Here is a 20,091-nt window from a genome sequence, read left to right as displayed (position 1 = left end):
CATATCCTCTGTGTGTGTATATATATGGCCTGTGCCAAATGCTCCTCTAGTGTATTTCTGTACTTGCTAAATATACAAAACCCTCTGCACTTCCTTTCAAGTCGAGGCAATAAAGCCTGAAGTGCTGAATTTCCTCACCCATCATCGCACTGTGCCTGTTAACGTACAGCGTAAATCCATGTGAAAAAGCAGAGACTACGGTTCGCAGGTTCTCAATACTGGCACTCAATTGGCAGGACCTGTCATCTCTGTCTAGCCTGCACTTTGTGACCCTAACATTTTCTCTTCTTTCCCACCACAATTATTCGTCGCTGAAGAAAAAAGGTGCAGATTACCTGTGGGTCAGGCACAGGATATGAAGAACAAAGAGAGTTCTTGAAATCCACTTCATTCTGTCTGACAATTTGTGGATGAACAGTCAAGGAATTAAATCAGGCTGTGAAGGCTTTCAAAACACTCCTGGTTTAAACTTTAGATTATAAGGTCTTATAGTGTGAAAAAAAAAAATCACAACAAAAACCCAAAGCCCATCTTTTACTGTTAAAATAGCACATCAAAACAAACAAACTAAAAAGGCTATTAACCATATAAATAATTAGCTACTACTAAGAACTGAAATTATTTCATAAACTCATTTTCATAGCCAATGACTCAGGAGTGCTCTCCTGCACCAAACACATAACCCTTTTAGAACACACAATGAATGCTATTCTTTTCTAGTAGAAAAAGTGATTAAAATCCTATTTTTCTTGGTCACATGAACAAGCACATTTGGATTAAATATGATACTCCTAAAGTAAACAGTGTTTGTTCCAAAATAAATACCGATCTTATTCTGCAACTTCTGTTTACTGAAGTAGCTACACTTAAAGCAAGGTTTACATTTTCATTTCAGCTGCACCTTGTAACTGGAAGAATCAAATTGAAAACAAAACATGACCTAGAGAAGTATCTATACAGTAACTGTAACATGACAGTTACATTCCCACAGCAAAAGAAAACTCTATTTTGCTGGTTCTCTTTACCTCATGAGTGTAATGAAGCAGATATTTCAAGAACTGATAGTGTCTTGGTATATATTATTTGATACACTGAAATATTTCTATTTAAGAGAAAGACCAAAATGTAAAATCATACCTCTAGCCACGGGCCAGCAGAGCTCAGGACAGTCACAGTAAGTGCAGTCCTCCAAACCCCAGGGCTTTCTCACTTGCTTTATGGTGTAGATGTGTTGTCTGAGTTCCAGTTCAGAAAGACTCTGTCATTCTGAATATACTCATTACCTTCCAGTTGTTCAGATAAGTTAAAGGTTAAAATTATTCTGTTTCTGTAATGTATGATCTTACTCAGAGAAGCGTTTTAGAGTGCCTCTCTAACAATCAGTTCCTGCTATGACTCTGACAAAATCATTTGTTACCCTATTTCTGTATATTTTTGCGAGAGAAGGGAAGTGGAGGGTGTCAAAGAAAGAATTTTACCCATAGTTAGAAATGGCTAAATGAGACTCAAGCTTATCTGTTTAAAGACTCCCTGTCACTACTGGAAAAGACAGTGTTAAGTTCAAAATGGCGAATTCACTTTATTTTAAAAGTTCAGCACTTCACATTGTAAATACCTTCTTTACGACATGATTCATGTTATCTGTGGATGTATACTTTTGTAAAAAGAAAAAAATTCTATGACTAATAAAAACCAGTCAAAATAAAATATGAATGTGTTTAAACACATAACAAAAGCCATGAACCTGGTCAGCATGTCATGAATTATTCAACATACTAACTTGAAATTATACTTTCAGGAACGTATACATTGAAACTATGTACTAAAGGTTGTTCAAATATATTTAAATTTTAAACAATTTCAAAATTAAACTTATGAAAAGAAAGATTTTCCCATAAGAGCCTGAAAACAATGTCTAATAACTCAGGAAATGAGAGTGCTCTTGTGGTTCACATAGAAATTTTCACAAGAAGAGGTAAGCTCACTCTTTCAGTCACATGTGACCCATTTATTTAAACCTGCAGTGCCTCGGTGCTGTTGATCATCTTTCCTAAATGCATATATTTGAATGAAAGCTAAAATGCTTTGGGCTAGCAAGTCTCACATCCTTGTAATTATCTGCTAATGGGACAAAGACTGGGATTAAAATTCTCTCTGCTAACCTTGCCAGTACGGATAGCTAAACATTTTGCTCCTATGGGCAGCCTGAAGACTCTTGCACAATACTTTGCAGTTTTTTTCCTCTCTTGCTTTCTCCCCTCAATGTTGTGCGGCAGATGTTGGACCCCTATGCTGCTGCTCTATGACAGAAATAGGGAGGGGGTTGAAGCACTGCTGCCTTGCCCAGATGGAGAAGAGGATGACTATCTGCTAAGCCAGAGCTCTGGAAATGCCAGCTGGGCAGGCAAGAGCTTTTGTGCCACCTTACAGCCCTGCATTCAGAGAAAGAGAGAAGCAACAGGAAGATAAATAAAGTTACAAAGTGATGCTATGATTTTGATAGGCTCCCGTGTATTTCAGCTGAGCTTTATGTGTGCAAAGACTACTCCATCTGGTTTTCTTGAGAAAGGACCTCATATAGGGTCTATTTTCAGTAGCACCTAGTAAGAAGGTGCTCACCACTGGACACATGAAAGGAAAGAAGTTATGTGGTTAAGAAATCATGTAAGCTTATAGGAATGATCTTCTCGAGTAAATTAAGAAGATATTTGTTATTTTTTGTAATTAACACTCATGCACCACAGCAGCACATTCCACAACAGCCAGGCATCATGCATTTTGTACCGGTGAAAGCTTTTAGCTGGGTTTTGCACACACCAGCAAAACCACCATTCTGCCTATGAATAAAGACTTTGTTTTGCATTTCTGTTCATTTCCCTACAGCTACCTGTGTGGTGTAATTTAGTTCCATGTTCACTAAGTGGAACTTCATGAGCTTTCTGCAAGTCACCCATGGTTGTAGTATCATATAGACAAGAAACTATTTCCAGCCATTCCCTCATATACATATCAGGGAAAATTCCTTACCATGATTTTTATTTCCTTTCCTTTCTTTCCTTCCTTCCTGCAGTGAAACTGAGCTGTTCTTGGATTGCTGCTGTGGAACACTAAATGCAAATAAATGGGCTTTGTCTCTCAGTCTGAATGTGCTCTGATAACTGCTGCGGTGCCTGCTGTAAGTGGGGGCCACAATCATTGACAGGTTTACTAGAAATTGAACTCTCCTGCTCTTCATAGGACTTAAAGTACCTTATAAATCGGGTTTACATCTACAAATAAATGTAGTGCTGTAGAAAAAAAAAAAATATGTTCTACTGAAGCTTTTGGAATAATCACATTCAGTTTTCCCAGAACTTCCTGTTGCTGAATGTGAACTATCAGAATCATGGGCTTACCTAGCCACAGTCCTGATCAGGAGCTTCTCAGTACGGAGGAGGTGCACTGTATTTCAGCCAAATGAGAAAAGGTATTTTTTAATAGATATTCCTCTGTAGAGCTCTGGATGACTCTACTCTGGGTGAGCAGAGTTCATTCAGCTGTCATGGTATTTGGGGGTGAGAGGGAGATAATTTGGCCAGCTCTGTCTGTGAAGTTTCCCTCTCCCTGCAGCCATCCCTCTTGTATTAATATCGCACCAAGAACAAGGCTTATTCAACCACCTTTCTTGTAATTGCTTATTTTTTGAGTGTGATGGACCAGAAATCTATTTTCAGTATGTTCTACCATCCTTTCTACCTGTTTTTGTAATAAGTGACTACGGTTGTTTCTTATTCAACATCCAGCTAAACAGTTAGGCAGTAAATGGCCAAAGGTATGCTAAGACTTTCCAGGATCCATCCTCCAATCACAGCCAAAACAGACTAACTCGGCCAAAATCAGATAGGTGCCTCAAGGGAAACAGCAATTTCTCGCAGCTGTAGAACCAGACTTAGCGGTTTGAACATGAACTTCTGTCCATTGTTCATCGCTAAATGAAAGTGATCTGGTAAAATCCATCTCTTTTTGAAAAACTGGACTGTTATATTCCCATTTTTTTGTATTACTAGCAATAAATATTCACATGACCAATAAGAATGATTACATTCAACACTCACCAAGAGCTGATTCTTCTTCCAGATGCATCTTTAGTTATAATGTTATTTTGAAAACTATTTTCAAACAAAAATATATTTCTTTCATAGATCGTTTTTTTAATATTGCTAATGAAGAAATTTAGTACGTTCAAGGATGCACGTGCTATTTTTCTGATTTGAGAGAATGTGAGAGGTAATGTTCTTAAGAAATGTATTTTCTTTGGCATCATCCTAGTTCATGGTTACTTTTGGGTCAGTAAATTCACCTGTTTACCTCAAGAGACATTAACCTCCACCTATCAACAACACTGTTTCTCTATAGTGATCTCAGTATAACTATTGAAATTCATACCATAATGTTACTCCAAGCTTTTGCAATGCTCTGAGACAAGTTTGCAAATGAAATGTTCTAAATAGAACTGGGGTAATTGGGCATGAGGGAAACAAAGAGCAGGAAGCACTCAGAGCTGCTGTGTTTACCTCTTAAACAGCAGCTACCTATTGCTCAAAAAGGAATCTCAACCAAACAGTAACAACCTGCCCCATCCTCCAAGAATTTTCTTTATGAATGATGAAAGAATTAAAACCCATGAAGCTGCTGTATGGTTTGGGGAGAATCATTAAATTCTGTGTAACTTTACTCAGATGGAACATATTACCAGTTGTAACAGCAGTGCTGCAGACTTAATCAAGGGTTTAATCTTCTGAATATTCTGAAGGCTTAGCACACACTGAATCTAAACACAGTAATTGTTAATACCAGCTAAGTTCATTAATGTATTAACGCATTCTCCATCACACTTTCCTTCTAGCAATATTATTTCAAAAGACATAAAGTAAAAAAAATAGATGTGATACTAATAAAGGATAACAAAAATTATAAAATAACTATAACAAATTATTATTTTAAAGTAAAGCTAACTGAAGGAGAAATTTTTCTCCTTCCTCCCAGATTATTTTAATTCATACATATCAGTTTATTCTGTTAAGGAAAATGGTATAACTTTACAGTAATTTTATTGATTTCTGAAGAATTATTTCACACCCCTGCAACTGAAAGCCCAGACGTCTCACTTGCTTTATGGACAAGAGAAATGGGAGCTATCAAATGATACACACAGTCACAAGTATCTTGTTTTGGAACAGCGGTATTTAGAGGAGCAAGACTGATTTACTGTTATTCTGATTTCTTCTTTTTCAATGAGTTACCCCATCATTTTGTAAACATAATTTGTCACCAACACCAGCCAGAGTTCTCTGTAACTACTTTTTGCCTTTCTTTCAGATCTGTTATCCCTGCTGAGAGAATCTACTAAAGAAGAATTTTTCATACTGACACCAACTGTAGTCTTGCTGTGAATAACCACATTCCCATAAAAACCATTCCATTTATTGCAAAGTTGTTGGCAGACCATAGGAATAATAGTCAACTCAGGAAACCTTTTATCCTGAAATCACATAGCTTAACCCTTTGCATGACCATATGAAATTTATACATAAAAACTCTATTACCACACTGCTGAGACAGTGCTTCAGTAAAAGCAGGTTTTTGTTGGCAAGTTTATAAAATTATTTTTTCATAGCACTTCTCTTTTTTAACTGAAAAGAAAATGAAAGAAAGACTGAAGTTGAATCAACCATGCAGTATTTGTTTGTTTGTTTGTTTTTTCTAACATACAATGCCATATTTAAAATTAAAGATTCATTCCCAGTACATTACATATTAGCATAGATGCTTGAGTGTGTTTTTGATTAGAATATAAAAATTTACACTCATGAAACTTCTTACCCCTCTCTTTTTCCTACCTTCCTATGATAAGGACAGATGTACGAGTTTACAATATAATGGAACCATTAGAAAAAAAAGCAAAACTATTTGCTTTATGATTTGTTGCTGAATATACTTCTGTTAGTCATTATATTTGCTTTGTTAAGCACCAAACTAGTGGAGATTAGATTCAGGAAAGACATTAGTTTTGTTAGTCGGTCCTCTTGACAGTTTGGGATTCAGAGGTTGCTTGTATTCAAATTTCTGTCCGAATTTGTTAAGGTGATGGAACAAAAAAAGTCAGTGTATGTTTTCGCTGTCTTTTTTTGTTCTGTTCGTCAACCATTATTTATAGGTAATTATGGCTTGATTTACTCTTTATGTGTTTGACCAAAGCCATAATAGCATTTTCAGACTTTTAAACACACTTTTAAGAAATATATACAGATTTTGTTCCAAGAAATGAACTGAAATATTTGAGTTGTATTTTTAAACTTTTCAGTCAGAGAAAATTAGAAAGTCTCTTACTTGAGCTAGAACCGCTGCTACAATTGGCTGTCCCCCTTGCCTACCAGTGTCAGGGAAGGAGTTATTCCCCTGTGTATCCATACTTTATATTCACAGTGCAAGTTACACAAATAAGCAGAAAAGGAGATCCTTCAACTGATTTAAATGATTTTCTGCTGTTCAGAAAGGATCATTTGCTCAGAGCTGATCATTCTTGGGGCGATAATATTCCAGCTGAGCTCAGTACTCATGTCAGTGGCCTACACTCTGCTGCCAGTGAACACAAGAGAACTATCATCTCCTGACTGCACAGTGCTGCAGGTAATGTTCAGAAAGTGCCTGGACTGCCCTGTTGCAACTGGACAAGGATCTTGAGAAAAATCAAACAAATACTCCATTCCTTCTATACAGCATTGTTTCTTTTGGCAAGCTTTTCATTCACATGTTTTAAAACCCTCATTAAATCCTCATGCTTTACCAGCACACACTAAGCTCGCTTTAGTCCACTACAGAATCACCCAGCTTCTTGACCAGATTTAAAGACATATTTTAAAAATACAATTAAGAGCAGTTAAATTTTACTTTAAAACATAGAAAACTAAAAGTGATACTGCAATGAGTAAAGGGAATAATCCCCTCCCCCATTTCTTTAAAGTTTCATTAGACCATTGAACTGGATGAAATGCAGATAGAGGCCTTATTGTATCCACACTGAAACAGTAGAAATCTCCTGAGACCATGAAACTCAAACATTTTGGGAACCAACTCCAAGCACTCCTTTCGTGCTTTTAAAACAAAATGAATGAAAGACACTTCTTAATTTTTCTCCCTGTAGCAACATTTTAATATAATTCCTACACACCCCTTCCCTCACCCCCCCCAGACAAACAGATTTGTTTAAAATACATGGGTATGCATAGTTTCTTAAAATTTAAACTATAGTCATAGCACTCACAGGTAACCACACAAGCATAAACTGCCTAATGGGTCTCAAGATACCAGATAACTTGTAAGTAACATTGTAAATCCATGTTAAAATTAAAACTCTGTTGAAGGGGTTGACAGAAACTACCTACCATGAATATTGCTAAGATGCTCATATGGTGTGGTTTCAAATCTTTGTATTTATGTGAGGATGGGCTAAAGTGCTCTCATCCTGCAAAATGGTATGTAAGGGTGACAGTTTTGCCTAGCTTTCCTAAAAGAAAAGATGTATCATTTTCAGAGACTAATCCACTTAAAACACCAACTTGGACAATGCAAATCTGAGGTTTGCAGTTTAAAATGGTACCCAAATCAATAGCAAGAGAAATTTTTTTAGAGGCAACTACCATGCTTTCTTAAATTTATCGTCTGGGGTTTGCATTGGAAGAGTCCAGTGAGGATAAAAAAGATGTTTGCCTCAAAGTGGTAGAATCAGCACAAAATAACTGCATTACTTGCACAGAAAGGGTGGGCTGGGAAAGATATTTGAGTGTAAATTAATGTTGATCTTAGCTGGAATAACTTGCACTCTTCAGCACTTGCAGCTGCACTGGGGACTTCACTGGCTGTATGAAATTTTACACATCTGTCAGCTTAATCAAAGACCAAAACACAAAATCTACTGCTCAGGAATGTTATTTGAAATTGTGAAACTTTTTAGATTTTTAGGTTATAAACTAACAATGGATTACTTAGAAAACTTATGAATGAATCATAACTACAGTACTGACATCTGCAGTAGTAGACAGGCTTTTTGTTCAGTGGTATTCATAATATTTAAAGAAAAAGTAAGAAGCATTTTGTTCACATCAGTTCTGTATTGTTAAAAATCAGAGAAGCCTTTCTATGCAAGAATAAATGGCAAGCAATACATTAATTAATAACAACATTAATGGCATTTACCATTAGTATCAACTATTTACTCATTCATTTGGCATCACTGTTCTGGGATAATTTAAATCATAAAAGGGGCCTATTCAAATCTGAAATTACAGTTCTGGCACTAAAAAGAGGCCTTGAGGATGAATCATATCATTACCTGGTTTTGGATCTAACATGCTGAACCATCAAGCAATGTATCACAACTGTGCTTAGGGCATGATCTGCATTGGCAGAAAAGCTCTGTGGCACATAACAGGGACTTTGTAATCCCGCAAAAGTAAAAAATCATTAAGGGCAGGTGGTTCTATGTGTCATCAATATAACGTAAGCCAGTGTTTTGAAATCTGCTAATGGACTGTCAGTAAAAGCAGGAAAATATACTGAAAACTTCTCAGTCTGTTAAATTTCAGTGAGTTTTACACCTCTTAATTTCTATCAAGCTTTAGGCAGGTTTTAGAACAATTATATTGTTTAATTATTGGTTATAAGACAATTTTCAAAGAGTCGTATCACATCATTTATTATACAGCAATTTTTGCTACCCTTCAGAGCCTGCTGCTGCAGCACAACATTAAGGTTTTTGTTGCAATTAAAGCTTCCATACCTGGAGTAGGTTTGTGATTCCAGTAACAGACCCTGTCTAAATTCTGCTTTGAGGCAGATATTACAATGACTTCCAGGTACCTCACTGCTGCCCTTAAATATACTATCTCTTGTACTGGCCAATCCTTAAATCTGATATTTCAGGCTCTGCAGAATCTAGCCCTAATGGGCAAGTACAATTGCTACCATGAAAAGTAGGTCAGCATTTGGTATTTTATTTGCTGGAAATGGGACAAGAATCTTAATTCTGTTATTGAAAGGAACATTTTTTTAATGTGCAGTTTGGGATATTATGTAGACAAAACGTTATCTGATAGAAATTACTTTTAGGGTGCCATCTAACTAAAGTGAGCCTACTGTGTATCACAAACCATTTTTCATTAGAATGTATGGCACTGATAAATGGGATGAGGGACCCTGACAGGCTTGAGGAGTATGCCAATGTGAACCTCATGAAATTCAATACAGTTAAGTACAAGGTTCTGCACCTGGTTTGGGATAATCACCTGTATCAGTACAGACAAAGTTGTGAACTGACTGAGAAGGACTTGGGGCTACTGGTGCATAAAAAATTGGACATGAGCTGGCAATGCATGCTTGCAGCCCTGAAGTCCAATCGTATCTTGGGCTGCCTCAAGCGCAGCGGGACAAGTAGGTCAAGGGAGGTGATTCTGCCACTCTACTCTGCTCTGGTAGGACCCCACCTGGAGTCTTGTGTCCAGCTCTGAAGCTCTCAGTACAGGAAAGACATGGACCTTTGGAGACAGTCCAGAGGAGGCCACCAAGATGATCAGAGGGCTGGAACACCTCTCCTGTGAGGACAGGCTGAGAGAGTTAGGGTTGTTCAGCCAGGAGAAGAGAAGGCTCCTGAGACACCTTATTGCAGCCTTTCTGTACTTAAAAGGGGCCTATGTGAAAGATGGAGACAGACTTTTTAGAAGGGCCTCTTGCAACAGGAAAGATGTAATGGTTTTAAATTAAAACAGGGGAGATTTCAGCTAAATATAAGGAAGAAATTGTTTACAATTAGGGTGGTGAGACACTGAAACAGGTTTCCCAGAGAAGCTGTGGATGCTCCATCCCTGGAAGTGTTCAAAGTCAAGTTAGACAGAGCTTTGAGCAACCTGATATAGTAAAAGATGTCTCTGCCCACGGCCTTTAAAGGTCCCTTCCAACCCAAACCATCCTACGATTCCATGGAATGCTCTTTACTATAATTTCCATGTCAATGTATTTCTTCACAAAACATGCCTGTCTACTTCTTAGCTCATTTGTACTACAGCAAAATCCAGGCATTCCAAACAGAAGCCCTGACACCGAACAGTAGACGTACATGGAGTTCATACTGGTTACTAGCTCAGAAATGCAGACACCTGAAACACTGTCATGATTAGTGTTAACAGGTGCCCTTCTGCTCTAAACGTTTGGCTGGTTTTTTTTAAACCTGTGGTTTTAAAAAATGGACTTTACTTGAAATGTATGAATAACTCAAACTGGAACAATTACAACTTAGAAAAATAATCCAAAATAATAATAAGAAAAAAAAAAACAATAGAAAACAAATTAAGAAATACAATGAAAAAATGGGAAGTTTTCTTGGATAAGTATTTGCAATGGTTTTTTGTCCCCTTCTTTTTTTTGTTTTTAAGTTTTTTGAATAGACACATTTTCTAATTGTGTCAGCAGAGACAGCATTTGTGCCAGGATGTTCCTCAGGACTAAGACATTAAAGAGACCAAACTGAAGCATTGTTAGAAAGCCAACTACAACTGTACACAATAACAACTACTACAATCACCAGAGTAATCCATTTCTTTTCCCTCTTGTGTACCTTATGACAGAATTATCATCCTTGTATCTGTAGAAACCATCCTTGTAACCATCATCATCCTTATCTGTATATGAGGAGATTAAGGCATAGTGATCAGAAATTACAAAGTAGGGGCACCCACAAAAATGGACCTCATGTTATTTCTTCTGCATAAAGATGTATGTAGGACACATGCATCAGACATGTGATCAGTACATAATGCCAGTAAAGGCTTACCCTGTAAATGTTCAGAGCTTGGAGCATCACTTCAGACACAAAATGATCTTGATCTGATTTTTTCTATGCAGAGAAGTTAAGCGAGTTTTTCTCTCTAGTGATCATGTTTTCACAATCTTCCTTTGCCACTTCCTTGGTCTGCTTGGCTCTGTCTCTGCTGCTCCCCCAACTTCCATCACTGACCATGGACCACCATGCAACTTAGTTAAGTTTGCATCCAGGCAACATCATACCTATCACACCTGCCCAAAGCTGGCTGCACAACATTTCCACAAGGTATGAGAGAATAAACGATGGACTTCCACACTGCTAATAGTGGCCAGCCTGCTCTCCCAGCTTGCTCTGGATCTTGCTCAAAGCCTGCACTTAAGGGCTGGCATGCATCCAAGCAGTTCACTTGTTAGATTACTTGATTCTAGGACCAGATGTGCTAAATGCTTTCAGAAAGAAGAGCATTTTACCCTGCAGTGGTCATGGTTCTTTGAGATGTGCAGTAACCTGCACACAAAAAGTCTGCTGAAAGTTATTATTCAATAATGTGTATTATCATAATGCCCACGATCCTGAATTATGCTTCAGAGTGCTACTGTTCTAAAAGTTACCAGCCTAAGTCTGTGGCATATTAAAGTATCAAGGTCTGAGAGGAAATAGTTTCCCTTTCTCTTCAGATTAAAGAAACAGAACATATGGCTGTATTGCTTCAAAGGCATTCCTACAGGGCCCTGCGTGGTACGCTGGGGACATAGCTGTGTGCCTGGTCACTGAAGGACCTGGGAGGAAAGTCACTTAGTCTCCTGTGGTGTTACTGAGACCTACAAAGGAGAAAATTCTCAGGCTGATGAAAAGAAGAATATATGTCCCTGTCATGAAGAAAAGGTCTCATTGAGGCCCAGAAGTGATTTATATGGTACATTTGCTTCCAGCAGCAGGGAGGCAGCCTGGTTTCACCTGCAAGAATTAAAGGCAAAGGCCAAACAGGGACTAACATTACAGAAGCTTTGCTGTGTGATCAAGCTTTATGACTGCTGGTGCTGAGGTTTTGTTATTTTTTTCCTTAGGCCTGAGCTTTCACTGCAATCTCCCTGAAGCACCTCTTGGAGCAATCCCTTTAGTGCCTGGTGTTAGTACAGAAGGCATCACCATCTGCTTTAGTGCCACTAGAGCCTGTATTGCAACACGGGCCTTAAAGGTCCTTTACATTTCTTTAGGGAATAGAAGTGCTTGCATACTCATGGGTGACAGATATTCCAGTCACATTGTAATAAAAGCTGCCCCTCACACAGCCTAGAGATTGCAAAGGAATACAAGGGAGAAGTAGTGTGGATAAATACAGATAGTGCAATGACTGGGAGCTACAAACAAAGAGAGCAGGCCCATGCCCATAGTAGATTATGCAGGAAGAAATCCACAAAGGGTAGTTTTCCTAGAAAATACCTGGCAGTTAATTTCTCCCTATCAACTACTAGATTTGAGTAAATCCAAGCTAGCAGTTACAGATTTGTAGGATCCCTGGAAGGATTTATTGCTGTATGGGTGGAGGAAAGAGGTTTACAGGGCAAACAGAGTGTGAGAGTGTAGGGACATAAATGCTGCTTATTCTTTGCTTTAAACTTTGAAAAGATGCATCTATGTAAGTCAGTATCTTGCTGCTTCATGAGAGCCAGCTATGTTCCCATATGCATAAAGTGTAGGATTTGTAAAACGTTTCTGCTTTAATCTTGCTTTATTTAACAGAGTGAAGAGACAGGAGGGTCAGCAATGTAGACGGCTGCTCTTGTGCTGCTCCTCCGGGCACGAGAAAGAAGCAAAGTTGCTGCCTGGTAGCTGGGAGTGAAGTAAGAACTGAGGGGAAAAATTGAGCACCTGGGGGAGAAATGAGCACCAGGGAGTGGGAAAAAAAAACAAAACAATTGGAGCACCATGGCCACTGCCGGCCCAGGCCACTGTGCCAGCCAGTTGTGGTTACAGACGCAGCTGCAATTTATGGAAACCACAGGCAGTTTTCCAGAGGGGTCTATGCATAGCAATATGCTAATGCGATGCCACATAGATTCTTTAATCTGTAGTAACATCATGCTTGTAATCATAAAGCAGTTATGCAACTCTTTTTGACACACAGAAGAGTCTATGGTCTAAATTTCCATCAGGAACACAGGTGGATATTAAATAAGAATCCAATGATAAATTAATCAAGTCAGTATTTCTAACTGCTAGAATGTAACTTTTTCTTTTTTCCCCAAAGAACCAAAGTTACTGCTTTACAGCAATATCTGATAGCATCCCCTCGTCTTTTATTGTTAAGAGAAATACATCAACTAATGTAGCCGAAAAAATCCTACCATACTGCCATTCATTATAAATTACTCCCATAGATGTATCATCACTTCACATACAGCAACTTCACAAACAGAAGTAAATTGTTAAGTGAGGAGTGTGCATTAAATATCCTTCACTGGTAGCAGAAAAATGAATGCTAATCATTATTGCTGTGCTCATATGTATTACTGCATTTCTCTGAGATGTTAAAATTATTTTTCTTATAGTTTCATAATACATAGAACCTTATTTTGAACCCTCCCACAAAAGCCCACGTCTAAAACTTGACATGAACAAACAGAAATAAAAAGCCTAAAAGAAAACAAAATGAAACAAAACAAAACCCCTACAAATTAATTAGATTTTAATTACTTCAGTAGAATTCAACATAGGTAAAAAAAAAAATAAGTATCTTCTTCATAAAAAGCTGTTAGGTAAGATTAAAAACAAAAAAATAGTGGCTTCATAAGTGACTTTTTCAGCTTCAGTAAAGGAACAGATCTAACCAGATGCAACCATTTCAGAATAGACTTTGCAGAGCACTGAAGTGACTTTTTAAAATAAGGTGTTCATAATCTTTCACTACTAGCAATTATTCCTTTAAAACATCTAGTTATAATGTGCACCTGATACGCCAAAGAAATTACTAAATTACTCTTCTAAGAAAGTCCATATAAATATGTAAATATATACAATCTTTAAAGATGCAGATAGGTAGATGTCATGTTTCAGTCCTATCATCAAGTTTCTAGTTTCCCTAACAAAACGGAGAATATGTACTAAAATACCTAACATATGTAATTGCTCCATATATACCATTAAAATATTATACCTTATTATGCTCATCACAACATAATCAGCATGTAAAATCACACATTCTTTTCTGATGAGATAACTCTGGTTCTCTTGAGAGCACTACAACAATGTATTTATTCCCTCCTGTTCACAATTAAAACTCTACTACAGAGCAGAATATAAGATATTTAAATGACAATTTTCAATTTCCCTACCCGAGGACAGGGTGACTTCACCTCCACCAGCTGGTGGGGCAGGAAGAGTGGGACCCTCGATCAATTGACTGGGTTCTTAACAGGACCTTGAGTCAATTGACAGGGTTGTTAGCAGAGGAGGTGCCCAGAGTAGCTGCAAAGCTTCTGAACCATGTTGTAATACCCACAGCCAGATCTGACCAGACTATAAAACAGGGTTCCCGCCAAAGGATCCCTTTGGAGTGGCCTTCTCGGAGCAGCAGGTCTGTGAACTGGAGCCCTCTCCTTAGACTGGGATGCTGTCTAAGGAGACTTTCCAGGATTGAGAGCTCCTCATTTGGGTGAGTGGTTATTTACTGGATATATCCTTGACTGAGTCTTGCTTAACCCAGGCAAGTGATTATTTCTTGTGGGCACTCTGGAGTGAGAGGGCTCTGGATTTGTTTCTTGTGAGTGTGTGCATGCACCCTGTGGATCCTCATTATTCTTATTTTACTGTACCCCTGTAACCTCCTCAACTGATATCCAAACCTGTATTTCATGTTGTCAGAGTGCTAAATAATTGTATAAACCCTGTTTCTAGTTGGTTTATTGGCTCTACTTTTCCAGCTAGAATAAAGTCTGCTTTGGAACTTCTTGTCTGCCTAAAAATGACCTTGGGGTGCCTCCGTGGCATATCCCTTTAACATGCTGTTTAGGAAAAGTTCTTTCAAGATCTAAATTATTTTCTGTTATATCAGTCTGCAATAAATTACTCCAAATAAATCTGTGCAAAGTCAAGGAAATAACACATATCCTACTTTTTCTCAAAGCAATAAACTAAGAACAAGTACAAACTGAGACTGCGGTAACTAACTGTAAATCTAAGTGCAACTCATTCATAAACAGAATACTGACTTCACAGATAGTGACACCTGGCTGAATTTTTTCATTGAGTTTGAAAAATACCTATTACAAATACCATATTATTATTAATAATAACATATAGGAAATTAGATTATTCATTTACCTGGTTGTATCCTCTACTAAATTAGGATGGGTAAATGCAATTGACATGCATTGGCATTGATTCACTTTATACAGACTAAAAAACTGCTGAAGTTTAGAATTTAACCTAATAACATTAAATAAATCTGTAGGTTGAGCTTTGAAAAGCCAGTTAGTTCACACACAAATCAAGCAGTGCTTCAGAGATCACTGCTGCAAGTCTGCCTTTTGCATTCAAAATGTTTAATCAGTCTTCAGCAGTTTATAAGCAGACAAAATACTTTCCCCGTAACTTGAATGACAAGAGAGATGTTTTGATTAGATCTTTCTGGAACATGTTGGATGAAAAGACGATTTTTATTAAAAAACATCAACTTGTGGTATCTGGAAAAATGTGCATCACAGGCCAAAGTTATGACAGATGATTGCCTGCCCGTAAGCCCAGCGTCTCTATATGCCAGGAAGGCTTCCCTCTGAGCCTGGGTGAGCTGGAGAGCATCAGTTTTCAGGTTCCCACTTTGAATTATGCCTAGACCCAGAGGCACATCAACACTGTGGGTAAGACACGTTCCAAATCCAGCTTTGCCTGTCTTCATACTATTTCTGGGCAAGGATGCCCAAGATTTGCAGCTCACTGGCAATGTTGCCTACAAATTTCTTGATTCCTAACAGCCCAGATGCTTGTGCAGATGAATTGGAAAGCTCAGGCCTGAGCAGGGTCACCACTCGATCCTCCAGACTCAGTCCTTCATCAGCAAGAACAGATGCTTCAAGCCTGAGGCATAGCCAAACCAAATTGCCCACAGTTTTCATGGATGTCTGTCAAGCTGTAGGGCAGCCTGAACTTCCAAACCACCACGTAAGGACTTTGAGTTTCTGAGATGGATGTGAGGCATCTGCCCTGAGGTCACAGACCCTGGGAACTAGGCAGGTCCTGCTAATAATGGTGATGCTCACAAGAACAACAACCTGCAGCTCCAGGAGGACACATTCCTTCAAAAACACCACGTGTCTGCAACACGTTTCAAAAAACCTGAAACTTCTGGTAAACCGAAAGCCTCAGTCTGTGGCCAGGCCAAGTCCTTATGTGCTGCTTCCCACAAAGTACAGGCTCTCTTATGCCCCCTCCCCATGCACTTGTCTGAAGACTTCTCTATGGGAATCCAGAAGCACAAACCCCCTTGTCCACGCCATGAACATGCTCTTTGCTCCCTTGGACAGGGCGTAAACTTTCAGATCAGAGCTCATCTTCCTCACAAAAAAGGACTCAGAGCTCATGTACGTTAACACAACTTCTCGCTCCTAACTGCTTCTATGCATGAAGAAGAGATACTGGGGTATAGACACAGACTGTTACACTGGAGTTTGGAGATGTAAGATAAACTGGCTTGTTATGGAGGGATGCAAAGAAGCAAGCTCATCCAGTGAGCTCTTCTGCTTTCACAAACCACCTGGATCAGTATTTTTTCATACTCAGCTTCAAAGTTCTTCAGTTAATAAACTGCTTTGCTGTACTGTTAAGACTGTAACATGTCAGTCAGCAGAAGTTAATCTACCATCCCTAAGATGCAGTTGATTAACTTCCATTAAAGTCAGTGACACTGACAATCATGTACGAAGAAGTACTTACAACTCTAGCAACTATCTGGCTATGCCCATCAAATGAAAACACAGTGAACTTTATTGAATATGCTGGTAAGATACAGTAGTACTTTCTCTTTCTGCTCTGAGTAAAATGAAATATAACCAGAAATCAGAAACAGATTCGGAAAATAACTAGCATTGTTATATTTTTCCACAAATCTGAAAAAATCAGACTTAGACATGCAACTCACTAATGGTGTTTCTCATATACAAAACAATCATATCTTTACATATAGTTACCTTAATGAAAGAAAACATTACTTTAAAATTTAAAGATAAAATCTACCTTATTTTAAGTCTAAAAAAATAAATACTCCACTAGGGAATGGAAGAAAAAATAAAGCACATTTAAATAATTTCATTACATTCTAAGATGCCAAATCATCTGTGAGTGGTTTCTTTTTAGATGAAAAGAAATCAAAATATAGGACAGATGTCGGACAAACCACATTTGAGGTCTATCGCACACTGGCATTTTTCAAATGATTTTGGCTCATCTATTAAATAAGGTGTATTTTTCTTGATTTCGAAAAAGGAAACATCAGGAAATATTTAAAGGCCAATTGCTGCCAATTAACTTTGATCAGCAAAAGTTGCATTTGAATCTTTCAGATTCTTTTGCCTGTCTGGAATAACACACTATTCTAAAATTCAGTAAAACAACAACTTGATGATTAATGTGCGTTGGCAGCCCCACCACAAGCTTGCTTAACAGTTGGATTTTAAATAAACAGCTGTCTTCATTATGATGGGAAAGAAATCTGACTGTTTTCAAGTTTTTGTGTTATTAAAATATGATCAGAAATTGCTTTTTTTCCATTTTGAAATGAAACAACCAGGCCTTATGGTGACAGTCTCTTTCAGCAGTTCGGATAGTTTTAGAAAGATCTCACAAGCATCGCCAAAACCATCGCCCACGTAGGCTGAAAAAGCCCTTGGCACGTCGGCACCAGCTCCTCCACGCACACCGCAGGGGAGAGGCAGCGAAACCCCAGCACATAACAAATCGTACCTGCCACCAGGGAAGGCAGGGGACCCCCAGTTAAAGGCCACCGAGATGGACAGTGTACACAACATTAACGATATCCCTTGGGTTTAAGGTCATACTCTGCCACAGTGGGATGTAAGTGGGAAATCTGTACCCAGCTTTTAACTGTTTATAGAAGCTGAAGTTTTAATGTTTAATGGCCTGTGCAGGCTATTGAATTCTAATGTTTATAGGTGCTTTTGGTGTATCCACTTCTAAAGCTTGTCTACTGTGGTCATAAATACTAGGACCTGTGAGGACAAAACCCTACCATTTAAACTGTCGCAATGTTTGAATGCCAGTGCAGACATTTAGTGTAGATATTATTATATATCCTAATGACTAAATTATACAGATATTTTCTAAATGTTTTCATATTAAAACTGTGAAACTAAGAATAATTGTCAAACCATCTAATAACACATAAAAAGGGACAAATATTAAATCACCTCTATGTGTTTTAAAAGAATAAACACTTACTTCTAAATCATTGAAGAATAGATGTGTGTCTGCCAAATTGAAAATCATCTCTTCCATTCGGAGTCCAAGAGACACAGATGTGGGTGGATCCTTAAAGAAGAAATTGAGTATACCATCAATATCGTACCTAACATACATATCAGAATACAAACTGGAACAACTGCTTTTCAAGAGAGGTTATTGGATGGATTACATGTAACTTGTTCAGTTTAACTTCAGCAACTCACTAATCCTATGCTGTAACACTTACCAGTAACACTAAAAAAAATATGACCTTAACTCAACTGATATTGTGATTCTGCAGCGGGATCTCTGTGATCAACCCTGTGCATCCCTGGCATGGGCTCCCTGCCCACCCCCATGCACAAAGGACAAATCAATTTCACCTAAAACTTCTCCAGATTTTGCGGCTGTTTACAAGTTTTATGATCAACCAGGGGTACGATAACACTATTGTCACTCAAAATAAACTCTTAGTGGTCACAAGTAAAAGGATTTGGTCCTGGGAATATCTAGTGACTTTAAAGCAAATCACCGTCAGTGTTTTATTTGCAAATGGCAATTATATTTAAAACCACTCCTTGATTCTCCACAAAACCAAGCTTTAATTACTCTTTCAGTTGGGCCCACCCATGCAGAGTGAACAAATCTATTGTTTGTTATTAATACATAACACACTTTAACTTCTCTACAGAAATTACCATAACAACTTATTCCTTACTGAGCTAATAAACTCAAAAAGCATGTTCAGCATTGTGGTTACCAAATGCATTACAGATGTTTGCCTTGTTTTGATTTTTTTTGTGTTTTATGTATTCTCAATTTGAAAAATAGAAAAGAGAGCCCAATATATGCACTTGATATAGAGTTTCTCATTTATAAAGCCAAGTATATCCAAGTGCACAGAAGCAGGAGTTTGAAAGAACATGTTATATTATCTCATGACACCCTCTATTAACAATTTTAGTTTGTTAGGAACTGCAGAAGTGACAACTCATATTTTACTTAAAATAAGTTAATATTCTAAACCTGATGACAACTCCAAGTTAAAAACCAAAAGATGCAGTCTGTAGTTTCTTTTTCCACTTCTCAATCAAATTAATAGGTGTTTCAACATGATCTCTGAACTTTCAAACATTTTTCTATAACTACTGGTTAAAAGGCAAAATCTGTCAGTAGTAAAGATTTGGAAAAGAATGGGGATTTGGCAGCCTGTTTGCCTTCTGGAAATACCAAAACCCAAGTAAAACTAACCAGAAAAATAGTTATGGAAAGAAGCATTTAGAAACAAAGCTACAAAGAACCAACAAAACATTTATTCTTGAACTCACGTATCTTAAGAGTAAATAAGTATTCTTGCATTATAAAAAAAATGCCCTTATAAATGGGAAAGAAAAACTGCATCATGCTATTTTGCTGAACTTTTGCTCTTGAAAATAAGCCTTCTATTTAAACTGGCACCACCATAAAAAAAGAATATCTGGCTTCTTAATTCAAATGGAAAGACTTTAAAATATGAACAAAAGTATTCTGTGACTCTGTTTTAATACTGCTCTATTTGTAGACCTATGTCTTCCTTTATTTTACTTTTGTAGGCATGTGAAGTGGAAAACAGGTGATATTTTCTCTCTAGATAGGCCTGAGGCTACTTCTCCCTCCAACATTCCTGCTTATTTTTGTGCCCAGTTACCACCCCACCATCCTTCATAGCTCATTAGCCTTTAAAAAAAACAAACAAACAACAAACAATGATTTTTGTTGTGCCTAAGCACTAACAAAAGTTA

General features: G+C 37.8%; 1 protein-coding gene across 7 annotated transcripts in view; it reads right to left on the bottom strand.

The window, feature by feature from the left end:
• The window catches only part of EYA1 (EYA transcriptional coactivator and phosphatase 1), a gene marked incomplete at both ends in the record, with an annotated part of 153,263 nt that overhangs the window by 17,920 nt on the left and 115,252 nt on the right, over positions 1 to 20,091 (bottom strand). For 5 of the 7 annotated variants that reach the window (XM_080339673.1, XM_080339674.1, XM_080339675.1 and 2 more), the window contains one exon: positions 18,308 to 18,397. The exons of the other annotated variants lie outside the window; for them this stretch is intronic. In XM_080339673.1, the coding sequence (XP_080195799.1) occupies positions 18,308 to 18,397 (90 nt within the window). The remainder of the gene's footprint in view (positions 1 to 18,307; positions 18,398 to 20,091) is intronic. 7 annotated transcript variants of the gene reach the window in all.

Source organism: Nesoenas mayeri (assembly GCF_963082525.1).
Source record: "Nesoenas mayeri genome assembly, chromosome: 2".
NCBI classification, from domain to species: domain Eukaryota; kingdom Metazoa; phylum Chordata; class Aves; order Columbiformes; family Columbidae; genus Nesoenas; species Nesoenas mayeri.
Note: the sequence above shows the minus strand (reverse complement) of the source record. Positions and strands in the feature narration are given on the sequence as shown.